We start from the raw sequence: 21,089 nt of genomic DNA on the forward strand, positions 1-21,089 counted from the left end.
TCTGCCTGCTGAGGGGAGTGGAGAAGGATGGAGGCTGGAGAGTTTCCTGTGGGCATCAGACAGGAGGAAGGCTGCTCCCTCCGCAGGGCTGGAGGCATCTTGATCCGCTCGCTGCTCTTCAACACACACACACACACACACATACACACACACACACACACACACAGGATTCCTCAGACTGCCTTCCATAATTTACGCCCTCGAATGGAGGTTCTCTGTTCCCTGCCCCACCTTGCTTCTCCCTGTGGAGCAGGCCCAGCCCCGGCTGAGAATTAGGTAACCTTAAGAACTAGGTGTTCCTAAGACAGGAGCCCAGACCAGTCTTCAAGTGGGAAACAGCTCTTGAGCCTCTTGACAGCCTCTGGAGCCAGGAATACCTCTAAGAGGGTGTTGCCCATTTCCCCTTGGAAATTCTCCTTTTCCTCTGGCCATGACTCTTACTCCTTGGCTTGGGCACTAGAGCTGGCAGTCAGCACAGGCAGTGATGGGTGGGTGTCCTCTGAGTGGCTGAGGCTGTGGACTGTTTCCCCCTCTCCCACCTCCTGCTCTGCAGCCCCCGGGGGTGAGTTACCTGTCACCAGCTATTCTGGCCAGGAGGGGCTCCAGCCAGCCCGGGTGGCACTCGCAGTGGGCGTCCATGAAGACCAGCACGTCCCCGGTGGCCCTGGCGGCGCCCAGCATCCGGGCCCTGGCGGCGCCCAGCCTCCTGTTGCTCCTGAGCAGCTTCACCCCCTCCAGCCGGGCCACATACTTGCTGAGAGCCGACTTGAGCTGTCCTGGAAGCAACAGGACAGTGGGGTCACAGACGCCACAGCCCACGAGATCGCGATGACCCTCACCCGGATCATCGTCAACAGGTCTATCTTGGGAGCTGTGGCGAGCACAAGAGTCCCGAGCAGCCCGTACGTGGTGGTGGTTGTGAAGGTGTAAAATGCTTCGTTAGTTTCGGTGGGTCAGGATTCTCTCCAGTAAACACCAAAAGAAATGGTGTCGTAAAACTAAGAGACGAGAGAACTCGCTCACATCCTCTAAATGAAGCAATGAGGTTGAAGCAGATACTGCCGGTGCCCTACTCAGAAGCCCTGAGATCCCTTTTACTGATCTGGTTTGCTTTGCACGTGCCCAGCTGCTGTGGGCTGGCTGCTAACGGCAATCAGCAGCCTTCCCTGGAGATGTGCCCTAGAGTATTGGAACCACCTGTCCTGCAAGTGGCAGGGAGTCATGCGGAATGATACCCCTCACCCCAGGTGCCAGAGTCAATGACCCGCCATTGCCAGGGTACCAAGCCCGCTCCCTTGCCTCAAGGCAAGACGGATGCTGAGGTGCAGTTTACATTGCAGGGCTCCCCCTGGGATCAGGCTGTGGCTGAACTTCATCTGACGCCACATCTAAGTTCAGCTCCTTCCTCTGCCTCTCCGGCTTTCCCCACTCCCCTACAGCGTTCCCCGGAGGGCACCGCCCCCGCCAAATCACATGCACATGAGGCCCCATCTCAGGCTCTGCTTCTAGGGTACCTGAGCTAAGACACAGTGGTCAAGGAAGTCAAAGACAGAGGGTCCCTTTCATGTGACTGCCAGTAGGTCATTGGTGGCCCTGGCCGAAGCGGTCTCACTGCAGTGGTAGCGGTGACTGGGCAATGCAGTGCGTCGAAGGGAAAATGGAAGGTAGGAAATGGAGACCAAAAGTCTAAACGTTCTTTTAGGAATGACAATCTATAGAGGTGACAGGATGAGACAAGTTTGTTAGGCTTTGTCTTCAAGATCAGAAATGCTATGTGTATGGGCATGCTGAGTACCCCCAGATAAGCAAACTAGTGGAGATGGAAAGAACAATGTATAGTCGTTCCTCAGTATCTGGGTGAGGGGATTGGTTCCAGGACCCCCCGTAGATACCAAAGTCTGCAGATGTTCAAGTGCCTTATATAAAAGGACAGCACAGTCAGCCCTTTGTGTCTGAGGGTTCTGCATCTGAGGATTCAACGAGCAGAATAGGTCTTTGGTATTCACAGAGAAGCAGTGCCCCTGGGGCTCTTCACTAATGAGTTACCTGCGCCTGCATCCCATCTGCAGGTCTGCTTTGGAGAACCTTGCCTGCACAGGTTCCAAACCCCAGTCTGTGCACGGGAACCCCCCAGGTGCCAGGCCCTCCCCAGGGAACCTGGAGGAAGCCCGCAGGCACCTTGCTGGCTAAGGTCGTCCACCAGGATGATCTCCTTCAGGTAGGCCCTGGGCGCTGTGTCCAGGATGCTATGCACGGTTCTCAGGAGGGTGGACCAGGCCTCATCGTGGAAACAGAGGATGACGCTGGCTGTGGGCAGGCTGTCTCCGGGACGCTGCTGCAGACACCTGCAGGGAAGAGAAGCAGGGCGCTGAGGGGAAGGGCAGGCCCTGGCTGGGGCTTCTTCAGCCAATGGCTCTCCTCCCAACTCACCGGCTCTCTCTGGGTTTTCTCAGAATTTCCACGTAAAGAGAACCCATTACACCCTGACAGAAGTGCTGTCCACTATCTCCCAGGACTCGGGTTCCGAGAGCTTCTTTACAATGTTAACCCATGCCTCTCCCGTAGCAGTTGAGAGGTATTACCACCATTCTCAGCAGATGACTGTCCTAATCTGTAAAGTGGGAATGAATGACAATATCACCAACCTCTTAGAGCTGCCGTGAGGCTTAAACAGGACGAGGTACAGAGTAATTGTCCTGTGAACATGAAAGATCATCGGTTTAGGAGTAGGGACACTATTTTCTTTATTTGTGTATTTCTATAATCTAGTACAGCATCTGACACATAATACATGTTAATCAATATTTCAATCTATGTGTGTCCTTTGCCCTAAGGTGGGTCTCTTGTAGGCAGCATACTGTAGGTTTTTTTTTTCGAGACTGTGTCTTTTTATTTATTTATTTTTTCTGTGTTGGGTCTTCGTTTCTGTGCAAGGGCTCTCTCTAGTTGTGCCAAGCGGGGGCCACTCTTCATCGCGGTGCGTGGGCCTCTCACTATTGCGGCCTCTCTTTTTGCGGAGCACAGGCTCCAGACGTGCAGGCTCAGTAGTTGTGGCTCAGAGGCCCAGCTGCTCTGCGGCATGTGGGATCCTCCCAGACCAGGGCTCGAACCTGTGTCCCCTGCATTAGCGGGCAGATTCTCAACCACTGCGCCACCAGGGAAGCCCGACTTTGTGTCTTTCGATTGGAGCGTTTAATCCATTGACATTTAAGGTAATTATTCATAGATATGTATTTATTGCCAATTTTAACCTTGTTTTCCCATTGATTTTAAATTTCTTCTTTGTCCCTTTCTTTTTCTTTTTCCTTTTCTGGTTTGATGATTTTCTTTATATTATGCTTATGTTCTTTTCTTTTTGGTTTTTGTGACTCTATTGTATATTTTTGATTTGTGGTTACCCTGTTTTTCAAGTATGTTAACTCATCTTCCTATATCTAATTGCTTTAGACTGGTAGTCATATAGACTCAAACACATTCTAGAAAAAAAAATCTATATTTCTTTACTCTCCTTCATATTTTATGATTTCGATGATTTTATGATTTTATATCTTCATTTTCATTCTTTTGCTGTTCATTGTGGTTATGATTGCTTTAACAGAAAATTTTTTAAAAATCTGTGTACTGGCTTATTTAAATGATTTACTTTCCAACTGTGATTTTCTCTTTCCTATAGATTCTTACTTCTTTTCTATTTAGAGAAGACTTTTCAATATTTCCTTTAGGATAGGTTTAGCATTACTGTATTCTTTTAGCTTTTGCTTGCCTGAGAAATTCTTTCTCTCTCTTTCTATTCTAAATGATAATATTGCTGGGAAGAGTATCCTAGGTTGCAGATTTTTCCCCTTGAGGACTCTGAATATATCTTGTCATTCCTTCTGGCCTGAACGTTTCTGTAGAGAAATCAACTGACAGCCTTATGGGGGTTCCCTCGTGAGGAACTCTTTGTTTTTCTCTTTCTGCCTTTAGAATCTGCTCATGGGAGATGCCACCTGAAGGGTCAGCCCGAGCTGCTCACCAGCTGGACATCTCTCTGCCGGGTACCTCCCAGCCAAAGCTGGAGCTCTCAACACTCTGGAAACCTGCCCGTGACTCTCTGGGCAAAATCCTATGTGGTGGAGGATTGATACTAGGTAAGTTCTTTAACTTAATGGTAAAACAGAAATCTTAGATAATTAAACAAAAAAGCGCATGAACATCTCATAAGGTAGCTGTGACAACTGTCTTATTGTTTCCTTATTTATACACTATTTCTTTTCATAAAGTATTTAAAGTCACTCTCAAGAAATAAGTACCATAAAATAATGGTAAAAGAAAAAATAAGGCTGAAAAGTCAAGAGTAGGGAAATAGAAGTAAGAGTGTGCGGACAAAGAATGTCGCCTGCCATTCCAGTAAAAAGAAAAGAACGTTGTAGCCATCAAGCCAACAGCCAGTGCATCCCTCACCCACAATGCACCCTGAGGGGATTCAGGATGCAGAAAAAGAGGATACTTAAGATACTTATTTAAGGAATAATTTCAATGAGCCCAGACTTTTGCATCTTCCCTTACGTAGAAAAGCACTAAAATCATTAACTTGAGATATCTGTGTTTTGTGATTAGCAGTTATCTTTTTTTTTTTAAACATCTTTATTGAGGTACAATTGCTTTACAATGGTGTGTCAGTTTCCACTTTATAACAAAGTGAATCAGTTATACATATACATATGTTCCCATATGTCTTCCCTCTTGCGTCTCCCTCCCTCCCACTCTCCCTATCCCACCCCTCCAGGCTGTCACAAAGCACCGAGCTAATATCCCTGTGCCTTGCGGCTGCTTCCACCTAGCTATCTACCTTACTACGTTTGTTACTGTGTATATGTCCATGACTCTCTCTCACCCTGTCAAAGCTCACCCTTCCCCCTCCCCATATCCTCAAGTCCGTTCTCCAGTAGGTCTGCGTCTTTATTCCTGTCTTACCCCTAGGTTCTTCATGACATTTTTTTCCCTTAAATTCCATACAATGGAATATTACTCAGCCTTAAAAAGAAATGAAATTGAACTATTTGTAATGAGATGGATAGACCTAGAGTCTGTCATTCAGAGTGAAGTAAGTCAGAAAGAAAAAGACAAATACCGTATGCTAGCAGTTATCTTTTGATGTTCAGCTCCATGGTTTGTCTGTTTATTTGTTTGTTTGTTTTCAGCAAAACCTCCTATATATCCTCCCCTACCTCTTTGGAGCAGTTCCTCAGAGCTATTTGAGAGCCTGTCTCCCCGGCTATGGTCCTCAGTAAGATTCCCAAATAAAACATAACTGGCAACTCTTAGGCTATGCATTTTTCTTTAGCTGACAAGTAGAAAGTCAACATCTGGAGAAAGAACATACATTCATAGGTCAAAAGGGCCTTGGTATTTCTAGAGAGAATCTAAAATTTGACTCTGAGCTTCCTGGTAGCCAAAGTAAAATGGGAGGTTTGTTCTGCAATAGAATTATTACCATCAGAAAAGTTACATACCAGATATTTTAGGGAAAGCAATGTTCTTTCTAGACTGTTTTTTTTTTTACAATTTATAACTTTTTCATTTGAAATCATTTAAGACTCAAAAGAAGTTGCAAAAATAGTACAGACAGTTCCCGTGTCATCTTCACCCAGCTTTGCCGAATGATCCACAATGATCCAAACCAGGAATCTGACATTGTTCAATACTATTAACTCAAATACAGACCTCATTTAGATTTCACTAGTTTTTACACCTAGCACTAGTTTCTAAAAGAAATTCCTATGGACTTTAGAAAGAATTCCCTCAAGAGATGACAGTGTCCTTAGAAGCATCCCTAAGAAGAATAAAATAATGAACTATACTATACATGAACCTTTACAGCTTGATTTCAGGATGGTCAAATAACACATCCAAAGTGGAACCAGTTCCCATGAAGTTTTGGGACGATAACGGAGAGGCCCCAGCACACGCTGCACTCTCGACTGTCTTCGACCCCCTCTACCCTCCCTCTCTCCCACCCCACAGCCCCTCCTCTCACCCCAGGCCCTGGTGGAGCTTTCCTCCTGCAGTCTATCCGAGTTCGAGAAGTTCCACTCTGCCCCCAGAACTGCTCTAGATCTGCTCACAAACAAACAGGTTCAAATTTTCCTTTGTGTGTTCTCCATTTCCTGTGTGGTTGTACGTATTGGCAGATCCAGGGGTTCTAGAGATGGGGACCTCCAATGGCTGTTGAAAAGAAATCTTGCCTCAGTGGACTCAGTGAGTACAGAAAAACCCAAAAACATTACTTGGGCGATTGCTCGGAGGCTGGCTGTTTTCCAGGTCAGACAGGAGAGGAGTTTGGGGACAAGGAGGTCTGCAGATGGGATGCCCATGGGTGCAGATTCAGAGGGACTGAAGTTCATCACCTCAGGGCAGAACACAGCCATACCTTCCCCGGGGCCTGGCCCCTTCTCCACCCCAATCTATAGAATATATGGACAGGAGACGACACTTCTGTGTGTGTGTGTCTGTGTGTCTTTGTCTGTGTGCACCCATGTGTCCTTGTAGAATGGTGGTCAAAAGAGCTTGGACTTGGAATCAGACAAATTTTGATTTGAATCTCCCCCCTGCTGCTCCCTGAGTTTCTCTGGGTAATATACTCAATATTTAACTCTCCTCAAGTCAGGAGACGGGGGAACTTCCTGCCGGGCTACAGAGCTGGGGCCCCCGGGCAACCAACTTTCTCTCCTTGGCCTCACAGGACATTCCCTGTGAGGATGCAGAGATGATTCAGCTGTGGATGCGGGAGCCCCGCTACTTCCTAGCTGTGTAAACGACCCTGGACAAGTAAAGTGGCTTCCTGGGGCCTTGGTTTCTGCAGGCGGGTGACAGTAGCCCCCGTGTTGCAGGGCTGCTGTGAAGATGAGATGGCTTTTTCACGAAGCACTAAGAACGGTGCTGGCACTGAGCGCTGCGTAAGTATTCACTGCCATGATCAGAGGATGTATTATCACTGCAGGATGGATCACCAAGGCTCTTCCAGCCTTGAAATTCTGTGTTGCTGACTCTTCTATGCATGGGACAGGGGGAAGGGAAGAGTACAAACCAGGGGAGCAGGGGTTTCAAAGAGAATCTCAGAGGACTCCCCTCCTCTCCCTCCACTAGGGTTTTCTAGGTTTTATGCATAGAACTGTGTTCTCTCTTCCTGGTGAGAGAGGTGGGTGAAGAGATGACAGGCAAGGCTGGGATGAGCTCAATAGGCTGCGAGGACTTTGAAAGGCAAATGGGCTTCTGGAAGCTCTTCCAAGGCCAAGGGCGGTACCTCCCTGAGCCACGGAGGCAGGTGTCCTGGCACCAGCTCCGAGAGGACCCTTCACCTGCCCCGTGGAAAGATGCTCACATGGCCTCCAAGACATAAACAGGTGGTGCTGGAACACCTCTTCAGGCAACCACAGAACTGCCCGGGGCCGTGAACTGGAAATAGCCGTGGCGGTACCGTGGTCTTTCAGGGCCGAGCGCCATGGGCTCCTGCGAGAAGGCCAGTGCTCTCACCGCGGTCTGAGTGCGGTGCTAAGTATCATCAACAGAGGATGGCGAGGCCTGTGTCTCGGGGCCAGGGAGATGCTCTTCAGAGGAACCAGGATTGATTCTTTTGTTTCTGGGGGGCGGGGTGAGGAGGCGCAGGGGCCTGTGGGCAGGGCAGGCTGTGTAGAGCCCCGTGGAAGGAAGGGCTCTGGATACATGCCTGGGCTTCTGCGGTCGGTGGTCATCAGCCCCTGCGCAGCACCGGGTCTCGTAGGGATGGGCAGATGGGCCCATGTGATAGCATAGCGTGGAGAAGGGGTGTGTGACATGCGATACCCTGAGAGCTCAAACACCGTGACAGTTCAGGGCATCTTAGGAAGAGTCCGTATGTGTCATCAAGCTTTGGCATTGAGTTCAAATCCTGTATCTGTCCTTGTGTGACTCGGACAAGCGACATGAGCTCTCTGATAACCATCTTTACTTTCAACAATTTCCAGATCCGCAGAACCAGTCACATCTGTAGTAATCAATTGTTATTTTTCGAAATACTTTTGATTCCAGTATGTCCTTTTTGAGCATGCATTTTACTTAACCTCAGTAGTTTTCGTCTGTGAAATGGGTTTGTTGGAAGGATCAAATGAGTTAATTCATACAAAGTACTTAGAGCAGTGCCTTACTCATAAGTAACAGTTCAATACATGCTAGTTATTATTATTTCTTGCAAGCCTCCCAAGGGCCTGAATACCTCTCTAGGCCTCAATTTCTTCATCTGTAAAATGAGGATAAGAAGTAGAGTTATTTTAGAGGACTACTTAAAGATTATAAACTTCATATAAATGGAATCACATAACATGCAGCCTTTTGCGTCTGGCTTCTTTCACTTAATATAATGTTTTCAAGGTTCATCGTGTTGAAGCATGTATCAGTACTTCATTCCTTTTTACTGATGAATAATGTTCCATTGTTTGAATAGACTGTATTTTATTTATCCATTCATCAGTTGACGGACATTTGAGTATTTCCAGTTTTGGCTATTATGAGTAATGCTGCTGTGAACATTCATGTATAAGTTTTTGTGTGAACATATGTTTCCAATTCTCTTGGGTATAGAGCTAGGACTGGCATTGCCGAGTCATGTGGTAAATCTATGGTTAATATTTTGAGGAGCTGCCAAACTGTTCTCCAAAGCAGCTGCACCATTCTACATTCCACCAACAACCTCTTCACATCCCTTTCAACACTTGTTATTGTCTGGGGTTTTCTTTTTAGCCGTTCCAGTGTGGGTGAAATGGTACCTCACTGTGATTTTGATTTGCATTTCCCTACTGACTAATGATTTGAGGATCATTTCATGTGCTTTTTGGCTATTTTCTATGTATTCTTTGGAGAAATGTCTATTCTAATCCTTTGCCTATTTTTAAGTTGGATATCTTTTTATTGTTATTGTAAGGGTTCTTTATATATTCTGATATAAATCCCTAATCAGATATATAATTTGTAAATATTTTCTACCATTTCTGGGATTGTGTCTTCACTTTCTTCAAGCACAAAATTAAAAATTTTATGACGTCCAATTTTTAAGCCACTAAATTTTGAGGTCGTGTGTATGCAGCACTAGATAATGGATACACAGTCCCGTTTTAAAGATGAGGAAATTAGAGTCCAGAGAGCTTAAGTGACTTGCTTAAAGTTGCACAGCAAATTGCTGATGGTCAGTGTGACTCTAAACCTTGTGCTCTTGACCAGTATATACATATCCCCATCTTGGACTGAAGTGCTAATAGAATGTTCTGGATTCAGAGTCATAAGGCTTGGGTTCTGATGTCCAGATCACAGTGACTGTGATGGGGGGGGCGTTATTTGAAGAACATGCAATCCATTGGTTTCATCACAAGCTCTGAACTGTCTACACTGATTCAGTAAAGTCCTCAGAAAGCAACTTACTTTGATCCCACTGTCTTGGCTGCCTTAGAAATTTGCTTCTGTGGAGTTCTGCTTGACACCATGCTCTCAGCTTTGATCAGAGAACAGTACATGAAGGCATTTCAGGACAGCCTGCTTTGCATTACAGTCTCTGTAACACCTGTGGAGGGGAATTGTCTCCTCCAGCACTTTCTATCCCCTCCATGCAACTTTAGAGGGAAATTCCTGGCAGACAGAAGTGCCAGGAAAAGCTTTTCCTCCTCTGAGGACCTGGTGTGTTTCCTGTTCCTGAGCAACAAGGATCATGATACTTATCGAGTTTCCTTTTTCACTTTGGCCGCCAGGAAGCTCAGAGTAAGGAATTAGGATATTTAGTCATTGGTTGCTTATTTTCACTCTAATTTTCTCTTTGATCTTGATCTTCCATCTCTCCATCCAGTCATTTAACTGATATTGACAGACAACCTACTATGTGTGAGGACTGGAAGATGAATTAAGTAGATAAAATCCTTGAAGTGGTGCCCTGCCCATATCCCCTCGGGGATATCATGTAATACAGCACAGCCTGACTTCCAATTGCCCGAGCATTTTCTCTGACTGCCAGAGAAGCTCGAAGAGGTGGAGAGTAACCTCCCTCCACCCCTGGGAGCTGCTGCCCTCAGTCAGTGACTAAAATGAGTTGGTGTATTAATATCCAGCAACCCAGACCCTAAGGGTGGGGGTGGGTAATAATGAGATGCTGTCTCCCAGGTTCCCCCCAGGGCTGAACTCTAGCTGCCTGCAGAGGTAACTGCCTGCAAACCCACTTTTCATTGGCTGTTCCCTACCAGGGCTCCCAGGCAACACCTGCAAAACAACTCTCTGTCCTTAGGGTCTGCTTTGGGGGAACCCAAACTCAGATAGTCTCTGATATCATGGACTTTATATCCTATTAAACAGAAAACCACAGAATTATTCAACAACTGAACCCAGGACCTGAGAGTGGGTGGGACACAGTCAGGGAAGGTGTGTGAGAGGGGAGAGGTGTTCTTGGCAGAGGTCACAGCCTCTGCTAAGGCCTGGAGGTGGGAAGGGGCTTGGCCTGTACCAGGAAAGGAAGGAAAGATTTTCTAAAGTATACTTCCCTTTATCCTGACTAAGCATGATATTAATAGCAATTTTGTATTTCATAATGTATCTTCAAATCCTTTGAGGGAATAAAGTGGGTAGGTAAACAAACAAGAGAGCAAAAGGTAAGTGGTCCACGCAGGGGCCCTGGGCAAGTCGCTTCCCTCCCCTGGCGACCTGGGTTCTTTCTGTCAAGTGGGGATGTTTTTCCTGCTCTGTCTGTGCCACGGCTTTGCTGGGGGGTGTGAATGAGGCAGGGCAGAGAAACAGCTCTTGTACATTGTGAAGCAGTGTCCAAATATCACCAGGTACTCATGAAGCGATCCAAGAAGAAATCCATGTTTTCATTATTAAATAATGGAGGCATTTTCTTTGTCCTTCAACCATATACCCGGTGAATATTTTACGGTCTCAGTTTGTATACATCACTCAAGTATCCAAAAGCCCACCCTGACCTCATTTGAGCATCTTCTGAGTGGCAGCAGGTGGGGAAGGAAAGACCCAGGGCTTTGGAATCAAATCAATGTGGCTTTGAATCTTGGCTCTGTTATTTATTTATATCCCTTAATTAGCCAGCACAGGGAGTCTGAGACCTTTCTCCAGCCCACGGCTGCCGCCTGGATTAAAAGGGATCATTCAGGCCCAGGAGAGCTGCTCAATGAGTGCAAACTTTATGTCTTCACACTTCAAGATCAGGAGAGTCTGCATCTGTGCTTGCACACAGATGCACGCCCTTACTTCATGCAGCTCCAGGGTCCCCTGTGAACTCAGAACATGCATTTGGAGGCTGATTCTGAAGAGAATGAGTCACAGCAGTGCACCAGATGGCCTGGCTGTGACACAAACCCTCTCCTGCCCTTCCCTTGCCTGGCCAGAGTAGAAAGGTTTCTGCCGGGTTTTCTAAAGCTGGTTTGGAGTGACTGACCCCCTGCTCCTACCAAGTCAGCAGAGGCCCCCCACTGAGATGGGCTTCCCTGTCTCAGTCCTGAGCCCAGTGATGTAACAGCTGGTCACTTCTCTGCATCCCTCAGTGTACCCTGAGCTCTTTGGGGGTGGGGCTGGGGCTTGCTCACCTTCTCACTTTCAATAGTCGCTAAACAAATAATTATTCAATGAATGAAGGTGGACACTGTTCTTGCTTTCAAGGGGTGTATAGGCTGGCTGTCTATAGACACAGGACAATAATACCAATTTCTTGCATTCTGGGAAAACCCCGAGATTCAGCCCATTGTGTCTCTAATTGGTAGAGCTCATCTTGGGGACACCAATTTCCAGGCCAGACCTGGGGATAGAGCGGCTGGAGATACAGCCTGTGGACAATGCCTTAGAAGGATGGACAAAGGAGCTTACAGATGAGAGAGAAATGTGGAAGGGCAGGAGCCTGTAGGTGAGGCTGAGGCTGCCAGCCCGTCACTCACCACAGTGGAGACAAGTCACACAAGGTGCATGCAATCCCCTTCTCTTTGTGGGAGTCCTCTGAATTCTCCCAGCCTCCTTCTGAGGGGCTCCAGGCATCCTTGGCTTTGCTCTGATCCTGGCTCCCTAGTCCTGGACTAAAGATGGGTACCGACTAGGAGTCTCTGGTCTGAACACTGAAGGCTCCTGGTGCAAGAGCTCCGCCTAACAGGGACAGCTGCCCCGAGAATGGCCAGCTGCCCCAGACCGATCCTTGGTCTCAAGGTGATATTCAGACACACGGCGAGGGTCAGCAGCTGGTAGCAGGTCACAGAATGGGCAGTAAGCCAACGATGAGGCAGCAGAAGCCAAGAGGTAGCCCAGCGCTTCTCAGATATTAACAGGTACCCACATCACCCGGCATCTCCATAAATGCAGATTTGGGATCCAGGAGGTCTGGGGTGGGGCCTGAGAGTCTGCATCTCTACTGAGCAAGCTCCCGGGTGATGCTGATACAGGTGGGTGCTAGACGACAGCTTGAGTAGAGGACAAGACCTCAGCAGGGAAGTTGCAACAGGAGTGAGTGCCGGGCCTCCAGCTGCCAGAGGACATCAGGAAGGCACAATCCCAGAAGCACTGTGACCCGTGAGTCCCCTTCCTGCACTTCCTGCAGTCTTCCCTGGGCAGTCCCTGCTCCTTACTTCCCTGGGAAGTCTCGAAGCAACCCTGCCACCTGCACTCACGTGAGTGTCTCTGTTCCTTTTCACCTAAGAGGACCTAGATGGGTAGCTCCCGGCCTGGCTGCACACAAGAATCACTTAGAGAGCGAGTCCCGGTCAGTTGTATTTTGCTTGGTTGGTCTGCGGGTGGGGAGCCTGGCCGCGATGATTCACAAAGCACTCACATGCAGGCAGGGCTGTGAGCCGTAGGCCTCATCTGCTTACTCAAACTTTAACACGAGCGCAAACCACCTGCGGGTCTTGTTAAAAACAGCGTTTCTCAAGCAGTAGGTCTGAGTGGGCCTGAGACTCTGCATTTCTGATGCTGCAGGTCTGAGGCCCACACTGTGAGTGGCACTGCAGTAAATAACAGCAGCTTTCCCCATTAATTAAAAAAAAGATTAGATGCAGGTCGATCACTTCTGATCTAACCCCCGAGGCTGGCCTGAAGCACAAGACAAGACCCCACTGCACAGGGCACCATAAGTGCATTCGATCTCAAAGAGTCACACTCAGCTCTGTCTATACCACAACCCCACTGTGGGGGCCGGATCCAGGGTGGAGATCCAGGGAGGCGCCGCTCCCGGCCGTGGCTACGCTGGCCTCGGGGGCTTGGTGCTTGTGGGTTTCCTTCGACACCTGGCTGGCCAAGTCCCACACATACTGGGTTGTTTTCCCTCTCTTGTTGCCGGAGGGGGATGAGCTGGGCTCCAGCCCCCAGTCTCTGCCCCAGGCTACTGACCCCTCCCCAAGGGGCATGCCCACTCCCCCAGATTTACTGATGATGCCCTGTCAGCCGCCTCTCCTCTCTTTTGCAGCCCAGGTGCCAAAGCCATCCTGGGGTGTCTCGCTGCCCACCAGGAACTGACCTGACCCTGTGGACTGCAGCACCCCTCCTGCTTGACAGCAAAGCTCCTGCCAAAGGGGCCTCTGGGGCAGGAGGGGGGTGGGGTGAGCCGAGGAGGAGATGCTCCTTCCTACTTCCCCCCACTGGTGGGGGAGTGCCTGGTGCCTCGCAGCCCTGGTTCTCAGCCCTGGCTGCACGTTGGAACTACCAGGGGACACCCAGGCCTCACCCCAGACCAACTAAATAAGAATCCCTGAAAGTGGGACCCGCGCAGGAGTCCTTCTTATGACTTCCCAGGTAATTCTGATGTGCTGCCAAATCTGTGATGACTTAGCAGCTGGAGGGGCAGAAAATAACTCATGGGTCAGAGAAAGGACAGTGGTGTAAGGCCCACAGCGGCCCGCTCCAATCTTCCTCCGTCTTTACAACTCACTCCTAGGTCCTATGCTAGAGAATACAATAAGGGCATCTTCTGTTTGGACTTGAACACTGTGAGGGGGGGCTGGCGGGGGGGGGGGAATCAGCACACACTTCATCTCATTTGATCCACAACCCTACGCAAGGGTGTTATTATCATCGCCATTTTACAGTTGGAGAAACCGAGGCTCAGAGAGGTTGAGTGATTACACAAGGTCACACAGTAAGGGGTGGTGTCCAGAATTCAACCCCAGGTCCACTGTTCTACGGGCGTATGATTTAGTCACAGTTGCGGGCATATTAACCAGGGAAACATGGGCCAAACGGTAAACACAAGTTATAAGTTGGCATAGGCAGGTAGCGTGCAGCCAGCTACGGCTGACCTGACATTTGCGTTTAAGTGTAAAACCCTGGGCCATGAAGGGGACTGTGTTTCTTTCTGCCTCTCTTCTCTATTCTCCAATCCCAGAACTACCTCCTCCATGGAAACTTCCAGAACCCTACTACCTCTCCACTCACCATCTATACCAGTGGTTCCCCAAACCGTCTGGTATCAGCTTGTAAAAATTCAGATCGCTGGGTTCCAACTCAGAGCCACCGATAGTCTCTAGCGATGGAGTCTGAAAAATCGACATTTTTTTTTTTTTTCGGTACGCGGGCCACTCACTGCTGTGGCCTCTCCCATTTCGGAGCACAGGCTCCGGATGCGCAGGCTCAGTGGCCATGGCTCACGGGCCTAGCCGCTCCGCGGCATGTGGGACCTTCCTGGACCGGGACACAAACCCGTGTCCCCTGCATCGGCAGGCGGACTCTCAACCACTGCACCACCAGGGAAACCCTGAAAAATCTACATTTTAAACAAACAATCTGCAGGAATCTAACATGCACATACGTTTGGGAACCAATGATGTAGTCCCTTGCTGCTCAAAACTGTGGTCTCTGGACCATCAGTGCTGGGACCTGATAGAAATGTCGCATCTGGGGCTGCACCCCTGGCCAACTACCAACATACTCTGCATTTTCACAAGATGCCTGGGGCGATTTGCATACATGTCGAAATTTGAGAAACACGCTCTATGCAATCTGGTGGGCATAAAGAGTGTCCTCAGACACAAAGGGTAGGTGCTTAAGAATTGGCTGTTCTTTTATGGGTTGTATTTGGGCCCAGTTTTAAATCTAGAAAAATGGTACAGATGAACCTATTTGCAGGGCAGAAATAGAGACGGAGAAGTAGAGAACGGACATGTGGACACGGAGGGCGGGGGTGGGGGGTGGGGAAGGGGAGGGTGGGATGAATTGGGAGATTAGGATTGAAATATATACACTACCATGCGTCAAATAGATAGCTAGCAGGAACATGCTGTAAAGCACAGGAAGCCGAGATCGGTGCTCTGTGATGACCTAGATGGGTGGGATGGGGGGGAGGGAGGTCCAAGAGGGAGGCGATATATGTATACATATAGCGGATTTCTGTACAGCAGAAACTAACACAACATGGTAAAGCAATTATGCTCCAATAGAAAAAAATGTTTTTTAATAAATAAAGTGATGGGAGAAGGAGAATCCTGGCACCCTGGAGGGAGGGTTGGGGCCTTACTTTGCAGAGAATCCCTTGTGCATCCTGGAGCCTGCCAGGAAGGGGCGGCGCCAGTGCCCGTGTGCTTCTGGGGGAGGGGAGTCTGGGGTCTCAGGCTGCAGGGACAGGCTGCGGCCAGAAGAGGGCGCCACATCCCGCCGGACAGAACCAAGCTGGGGGCGGGGGGGAACGGGACCTACCGGCCCGGTTAGTCTGGGACCGAGGGGTTACTGTGATGGGAAAGTCCAGGCAAACTGAAACCAGTTGGTCACCCTGGCTGGAGGAGGCACACACAGAAGTGGTGCACACATGCACATACACACGTGCACATCACACGCATGACACAGTGTACCCACACATGCACATGCATGCACAACACTCACCCATGCACTTCACACCACAAGCATAACACAGACAACACACTTGCAAAAGTACACACGCACCGCTTGCACAACACATTTATAACACAAGGAGCACACACCACACAGTGCACGTGTGCAGCACACTCACAACAAACACGCACGTACGCGGACCACACAAACACGCCAAACAAGCCGCCATCACAGCACACACACATGCACACAGCACAGTAGGGGTGCCCATTACGCCACGTGCACAACATACACACATGAACCACACACACACAATACACCCGTGCCCGTCACACCACCTACACAACGCATGGGTAAAACACACAAACACATCATACATATCACACATGTGCACAGTCATGACACACGTACCACAAAAACAGACAGCCCAAGCACCACATAACAACACACACAGGCACAATGCCATGTGCACCACATACAAGATACATGCACGTGTCACGCAATCACGATACATACACACACGAACACTGACACATCAACAACACACATGCACGCATGACAAGACATCACACAGCTCGCACCCGTGCACATCCCATCACAGCATACACAGGCACCAGGCACACGGGCACCACTAACACACTACACACAACACACATGCACAGCATCCATTTGACACACGCACAACACAATGCACCCACACTTGCACGATGCGGACACACAGAGACACACACACTCACAGCTTTGGGAGCCAGAGACTCTTGATCGAGGCCGTGTGTCTGGTTGGTAAAACGTCCTTGCTCCAGGCCAATGAAAAGATGTATCAAAAGAAATGGAAAACGATATATCGATTCATTCAGCAATCGTTTCTTTACTGTGTGCTGGGACTACAGGTTCACTGCATGGCAAGGGAAGCAGGCACTGAGTAAACGGATACATCAATGACCATTTAGCTTCGGTTGTCATGAGTGTTACGAATTAAGGCTGCAGAGAGCACAAACCTGTGATGAGGGGGCGGGGCCTGGATGGGTCTCGGAGTTGCCTGAAAAGAGCTGTTGCAGCCAAGACCTGGAGTCGGAGCATCAGGGCTGGGGCTTTGGTGACATGGGTGAGACTCTGAGGTACACAGTCTAAGGAGGCTTCACCCTCCAGGCGACTGCATCTGCATGCCCCTGAGGGCGAGTGGCTGAGTGGCCAGGCTCAGAGGAGCCCCATTAGGGATCTGAGAAGTAAGTGGTCCGGCTCCCAACTGCTGCTTCACTCCAATCCTTCCGCCCAGAGGGCTGGAGGATGGGTTTGCTTCCCGGGAAACTCTGGGCTCTGGGAAGAGCAGTGCTTATAGGGAAGGGACCTAGTCACCCAACTACCCAGCTGCCCTGCTCCTGGATGCTGGTAACCAGACCCCTCCTCTGCACCCGCCATGGTAATGGTGGGGAGGGCAGGGGGTGCAGGACGAGCCCACCGTTTCCCTGGGCACAGCCTGTATGTCATCCTACTTCCCAGCTTGCCTCCTGGGGGTGGGGGCACCCTGCCAGGTCAGGCTGCATGAGTGCAGTGTTCTAGATCCTGGGTCCTGGACCTGTCGCCTTAGTTTCGCCGACTAAGGAAGGGGGCGAAGAATGGGGGACGCAGGCAATTTGGAGCAAATCCCTGCTTTGGCACCTACTAGCTGTGTGACCGTGGGTAAGTCACTTGGCTTCTCTATGCCTCATTTTCATACGCATAAAATAGGCATGATCGTAGTGCTAGCACCCATCCTTATAAGTTGTGAGGATTTTTGAGTCAATACAAGAAAAGCTCTTTGATTAAAGTCAAGCACATGGCAAGAGACACATAAAGGTTAGCTGCAATTGTTACCTTCATCCAAAATAAAAGTAAACCCAACAATCATACTATTAAAATGTGCTGGAACTGGAAGCGTCTTGGAGAACATCCACCCTAGGCCCCTCTGGGTTATAGAGATAAAGCTGTTTGACAATCCACAGAGACAGAAGGACTAGAACCCAGGACGGGAAGAGAAGGGACAAGGAAGGGTTCCTCCTTTTCTGTCTCTAGGACGGTGGTTCTCCCCTGGAGGGCTGGTTAAAGACAGATCGCTGGACCCCACCCAGGGTTTCTGCCTCTGCATCTCTAACACGTCCTCAGGGGATGCCGCCGCTGGTCCAGGGACCACACGTGGAGAAGCGCTGCCCTGAGGCAGTGGAAGCAGAATGCAGAAAGTCTGCATCCCTGGGTATGCTGGTTGCCCTCCAGGAACGGGGGAAGGAGAAGCAAGGGCCTACTTACAGCGGATGCCGTACCTCCGGCAGCGCCCTCTGCAGGGGGATGCGGGCACTGAGCGCCTCCTCCAGGCTGAGCGAGGTCAGCGCCTCTTCTTCAGATGCCCCCGCGTCCTCCTCCTCGGCCGCCAAGTCCCTCTCTGGGGCGTCCTCGTCCGGCCTCCTGCTCAGCCGCTTGATGAGCTGGTAGCTGCCACCTCTCCTGCCCTGGCTCTGGTTCCCTCTCGCCCTGGGAGAGGCCACAGCCACCAGGAGCTGATCCTCCCGCAGCGAGATGAAGGGCGGCAGACCCTCCAGAGGGCCGTACTCTTGGTCCTCGTCCTTGGACTCCAGCACCCACTCCTGGGATTCCCCAAAGTCCAGCCGGTACCCGGCTTCGGGGCCGTGCTTGGCGACCTGAGCTGGGACAGCCTGGGGAAGGGCAGGCAGGGGAGGGTGCAGCACGGCCAGCATCAGCAACACACATCCCAGCAGCAAGAATTGCAGCCTGCAAGGTCCACGCCTGCATCGCTTCCTTACCAGCATGTGGCTGGAACTTGCCAAACGCAACAGGTCATGTTCAAATTCACTGTTTCCTCCTGCTCCTGGTTCCTCCAAGCTGGCAGCAGAACCTGGCTTCCTGGGTCCACCCGGAAGGTTTATCTGCCGGTCACTTAACCTGCTCCTTTTTTCCCCCGCTGACATTTGCCAGCAGCGTGTGTAAGACCGGCTTCCACTTACAATCAGAAAGCCACGGACCCAAGTCCCAGCCCAGGTCCTCTCTGAGCGGACGTCTTTAATTGCCTTCCAAAAGCCCGTTCACAGGGACTTCAGACTGAACTGTTTGCGCCTCCCTCCACCCCCACCCTTTGATGCCCTTTTCCTCTTTGGGCAAAATAATGTTTCCTTTCTGCTCAGGGGTCCTAGTCCCACGTGTTTCGCTTCCCCCCCTTGCACGAATTGTCAGGCTGCTATGAGATGTCTGGGGGTAGCCGGTGGGTCCTCAGTCTGTCAAAGCTGACAGCCGTCCTCTTTTGGACCCTGCAAGTCGGGTCAGCTCAACAGATGTGAAGCCGGCAGCAGGCTAATTTCCTTTCACACATAGCTCCCCGCGCAGCCGGCCCGAGAAGCTCTGCCAGACGCCGCAGGCGTGCGCCTCGCTCGTGGTCCTAATGCCCTCACTGTTCCCAGGCTTTGCGCAACCGGAGGAACCCGACTCCGGGGAAAACAAACGCCGTCACCGCTAGGACCAAACCCAACAGGAACATCCTAGGAGTTCTGATTCGAATCTCCTTCACAGGAAGGTTTCTTTCCCCACCCAAAGGGGCGGGAAAGAATATTCCCTCCTAATTTCCGGAAGGCTGTACCTGGGATGGAAATGCAGGGAGCTCGCTGCCTATTTGCACACTCAGCCTCCGACAGGTCTGAGGACCACAGTCCTCAACCTTCTGAAAAGGAGTGGAGCTGGGGGAGATGCTTTTGTCACAAGCTCCTCCTGCCCACAACAGCACCTGAATGCCTGCTCTGCACTGGCCTCTGAGCAGGCTGGGGGTGGGGGGTGGGGAGTCAGAAGAAGAGGGGCATGCTCCTTCAGTTGTAAATGTCCTTCATTCAACCAATGAATATTGATGAGCACCCACTATGTGCCAAAACTATCCCGGAGACTGGGGGTATAGCAACGAATAAAACAGCAAAATGTGTACCTCGTGGAACTTACATTCTAGTGGGAAAGACAAACAGACAGACAGATAATTAAAATATACAGTGGGAGGCACTTCCCTGGCGGCGCAATGGTTAAGACGCCACACTCCCAATGCAGGGGGCCTGGGTTCGATCCCTGGTCAGGGAACTAGATCCCACATCCATGCCTCAACTAAGGAGCCTAAAAGCCACAACTAAGGAGCCTGCCTGCCGCAGCTAGGACCCGGTACAACCAAATAAATAAATAAATATTTTAAAAAATAATAATAAAAAAATAAAATATACAGTGGGAGAGACAGTGATAAGGGCTAAGGAGAAAAATAAAGCAGGGAAAGGGGTTGGGGAACAAGGGCTGGGCTTCACAATTGACACTGAGTGAGGGAAGGGCTCTCAGAAGCATTTGTGAACAAGGAGGCCTGGGCAGCTCAGTGGGGTGAGCATTTGGGGCAGAGAGCACAGCAAGTACAAAGGTCTCGCGACCAAGAGCATGCCCGGCCTTTTGAGGACCCGCAGAGGGCCCGTGTGGCTGGAACAGAGTGGGCAGGGTGGGAATGGAATGAGAGAGGTAAGAGGGGGGATTACTTAGGACCTTGGGGGGCTAAGGTCGGGATTTTGGCTTCTCCTCTGAGTAAGATGAGAGCCCTTGGAGGGTTGTAAGCAGAAGACAGACACAGTCAACTCGGACGTTAACTGGTCCACTCTGGCTGCTATGCTGAGGTTAGACAGTTGGGGAGAACAGGGCAGAAGCAGGGAGACCAACTGAGGTGTTACTGCGGTGAGACATGATAAGGGCATCACTGGAGGTGGGGCAGTGCTCGGCTTCTGGACGCATTTTAAGGAAGAACCTATACGATTGGTTGGTGAATTAACGTCCAGTGTGAGAGAAAGATGAGTCAAGGATGATTACAAGTTTTTGGTCTGAGCAGTTGGAAGAATCAAGTTGCCGTCAAGGGAGATGGGGAAGGCTGGGAGCATGGAGAGGGCAGTGAAAGCAGTGGTTCCGTTGGGGACACGCATAGCTGGAGATGGCGTTTCAACGGCCAAGGGGAGGGGAAGGGTGGGCAGCTGGATATATGGATGCATGGGGATATATGATAGCTGGAGGTCAGAGGACAGGTCTGGCCTGAAGATAAACAGCCAGACGCCAGCAGCACATAGATGGTGCCTGAAGATCCTGGAGGGAGTGATGGAGACGGGAGAGAGGAGGGGAGCCAGCGAGCTCAGAGGCCTCGGGCGTCAGGTGGACCTGATTGATGGAGGGTGGGTAGCTGGCACCATGAGATGCCACCATCCTGATGTCTGAAGAGGAACCAGGAGTGGGGTGGGGAG

At 50.2% G+C, this 21,089-nt stretch overlaps 1 protein-coding gene across 1 annotated transcript in view; it reads right to left on the reverse strand.

The window, feature by feature from the left end:
- Positions 1-18,605, reverse strand: part of GALNT15 (polypeptide N-acetylgalactosaminyltransferase 15) — a 37,618-nt gene extending 19,013 nt beyond the window's left edge. The window contains exons 1-3 of the mRNA XM_065876467.1: positions 18,088-18,605; positions 2,179-2,345; positions 572-776 (exon numbers count right to left, since the gene is read on the reverse strand). Of these exons, the coding sequence (XP_065732539.1) occupies positions 572-776; positions 2,179-2,345; positions 18,088-18,605 (890 nt within the window). The remainder of the gene's footprint in view (positions 1-571; positions 777-2,178; positions 2,346-18,087) is intronic.
- Positions 18,606-21,089: the final 2,484 nt, after the last annotated feature.

The sequence above is a fragment of the Phocoena phocoena genome, chromosome 4, assembly GCF_963924675.1.
Source record: "Phocoena phocoena chromosome 4, mPhoPho1.1, whole genome shotgun sequence".
Taxonomy (NCBI): Eukaryota; Metazoa; Chordata; class Mammalia; order Artiodactyla; family Phocoenidae; genus Phocoena; species Phocoena phocoena.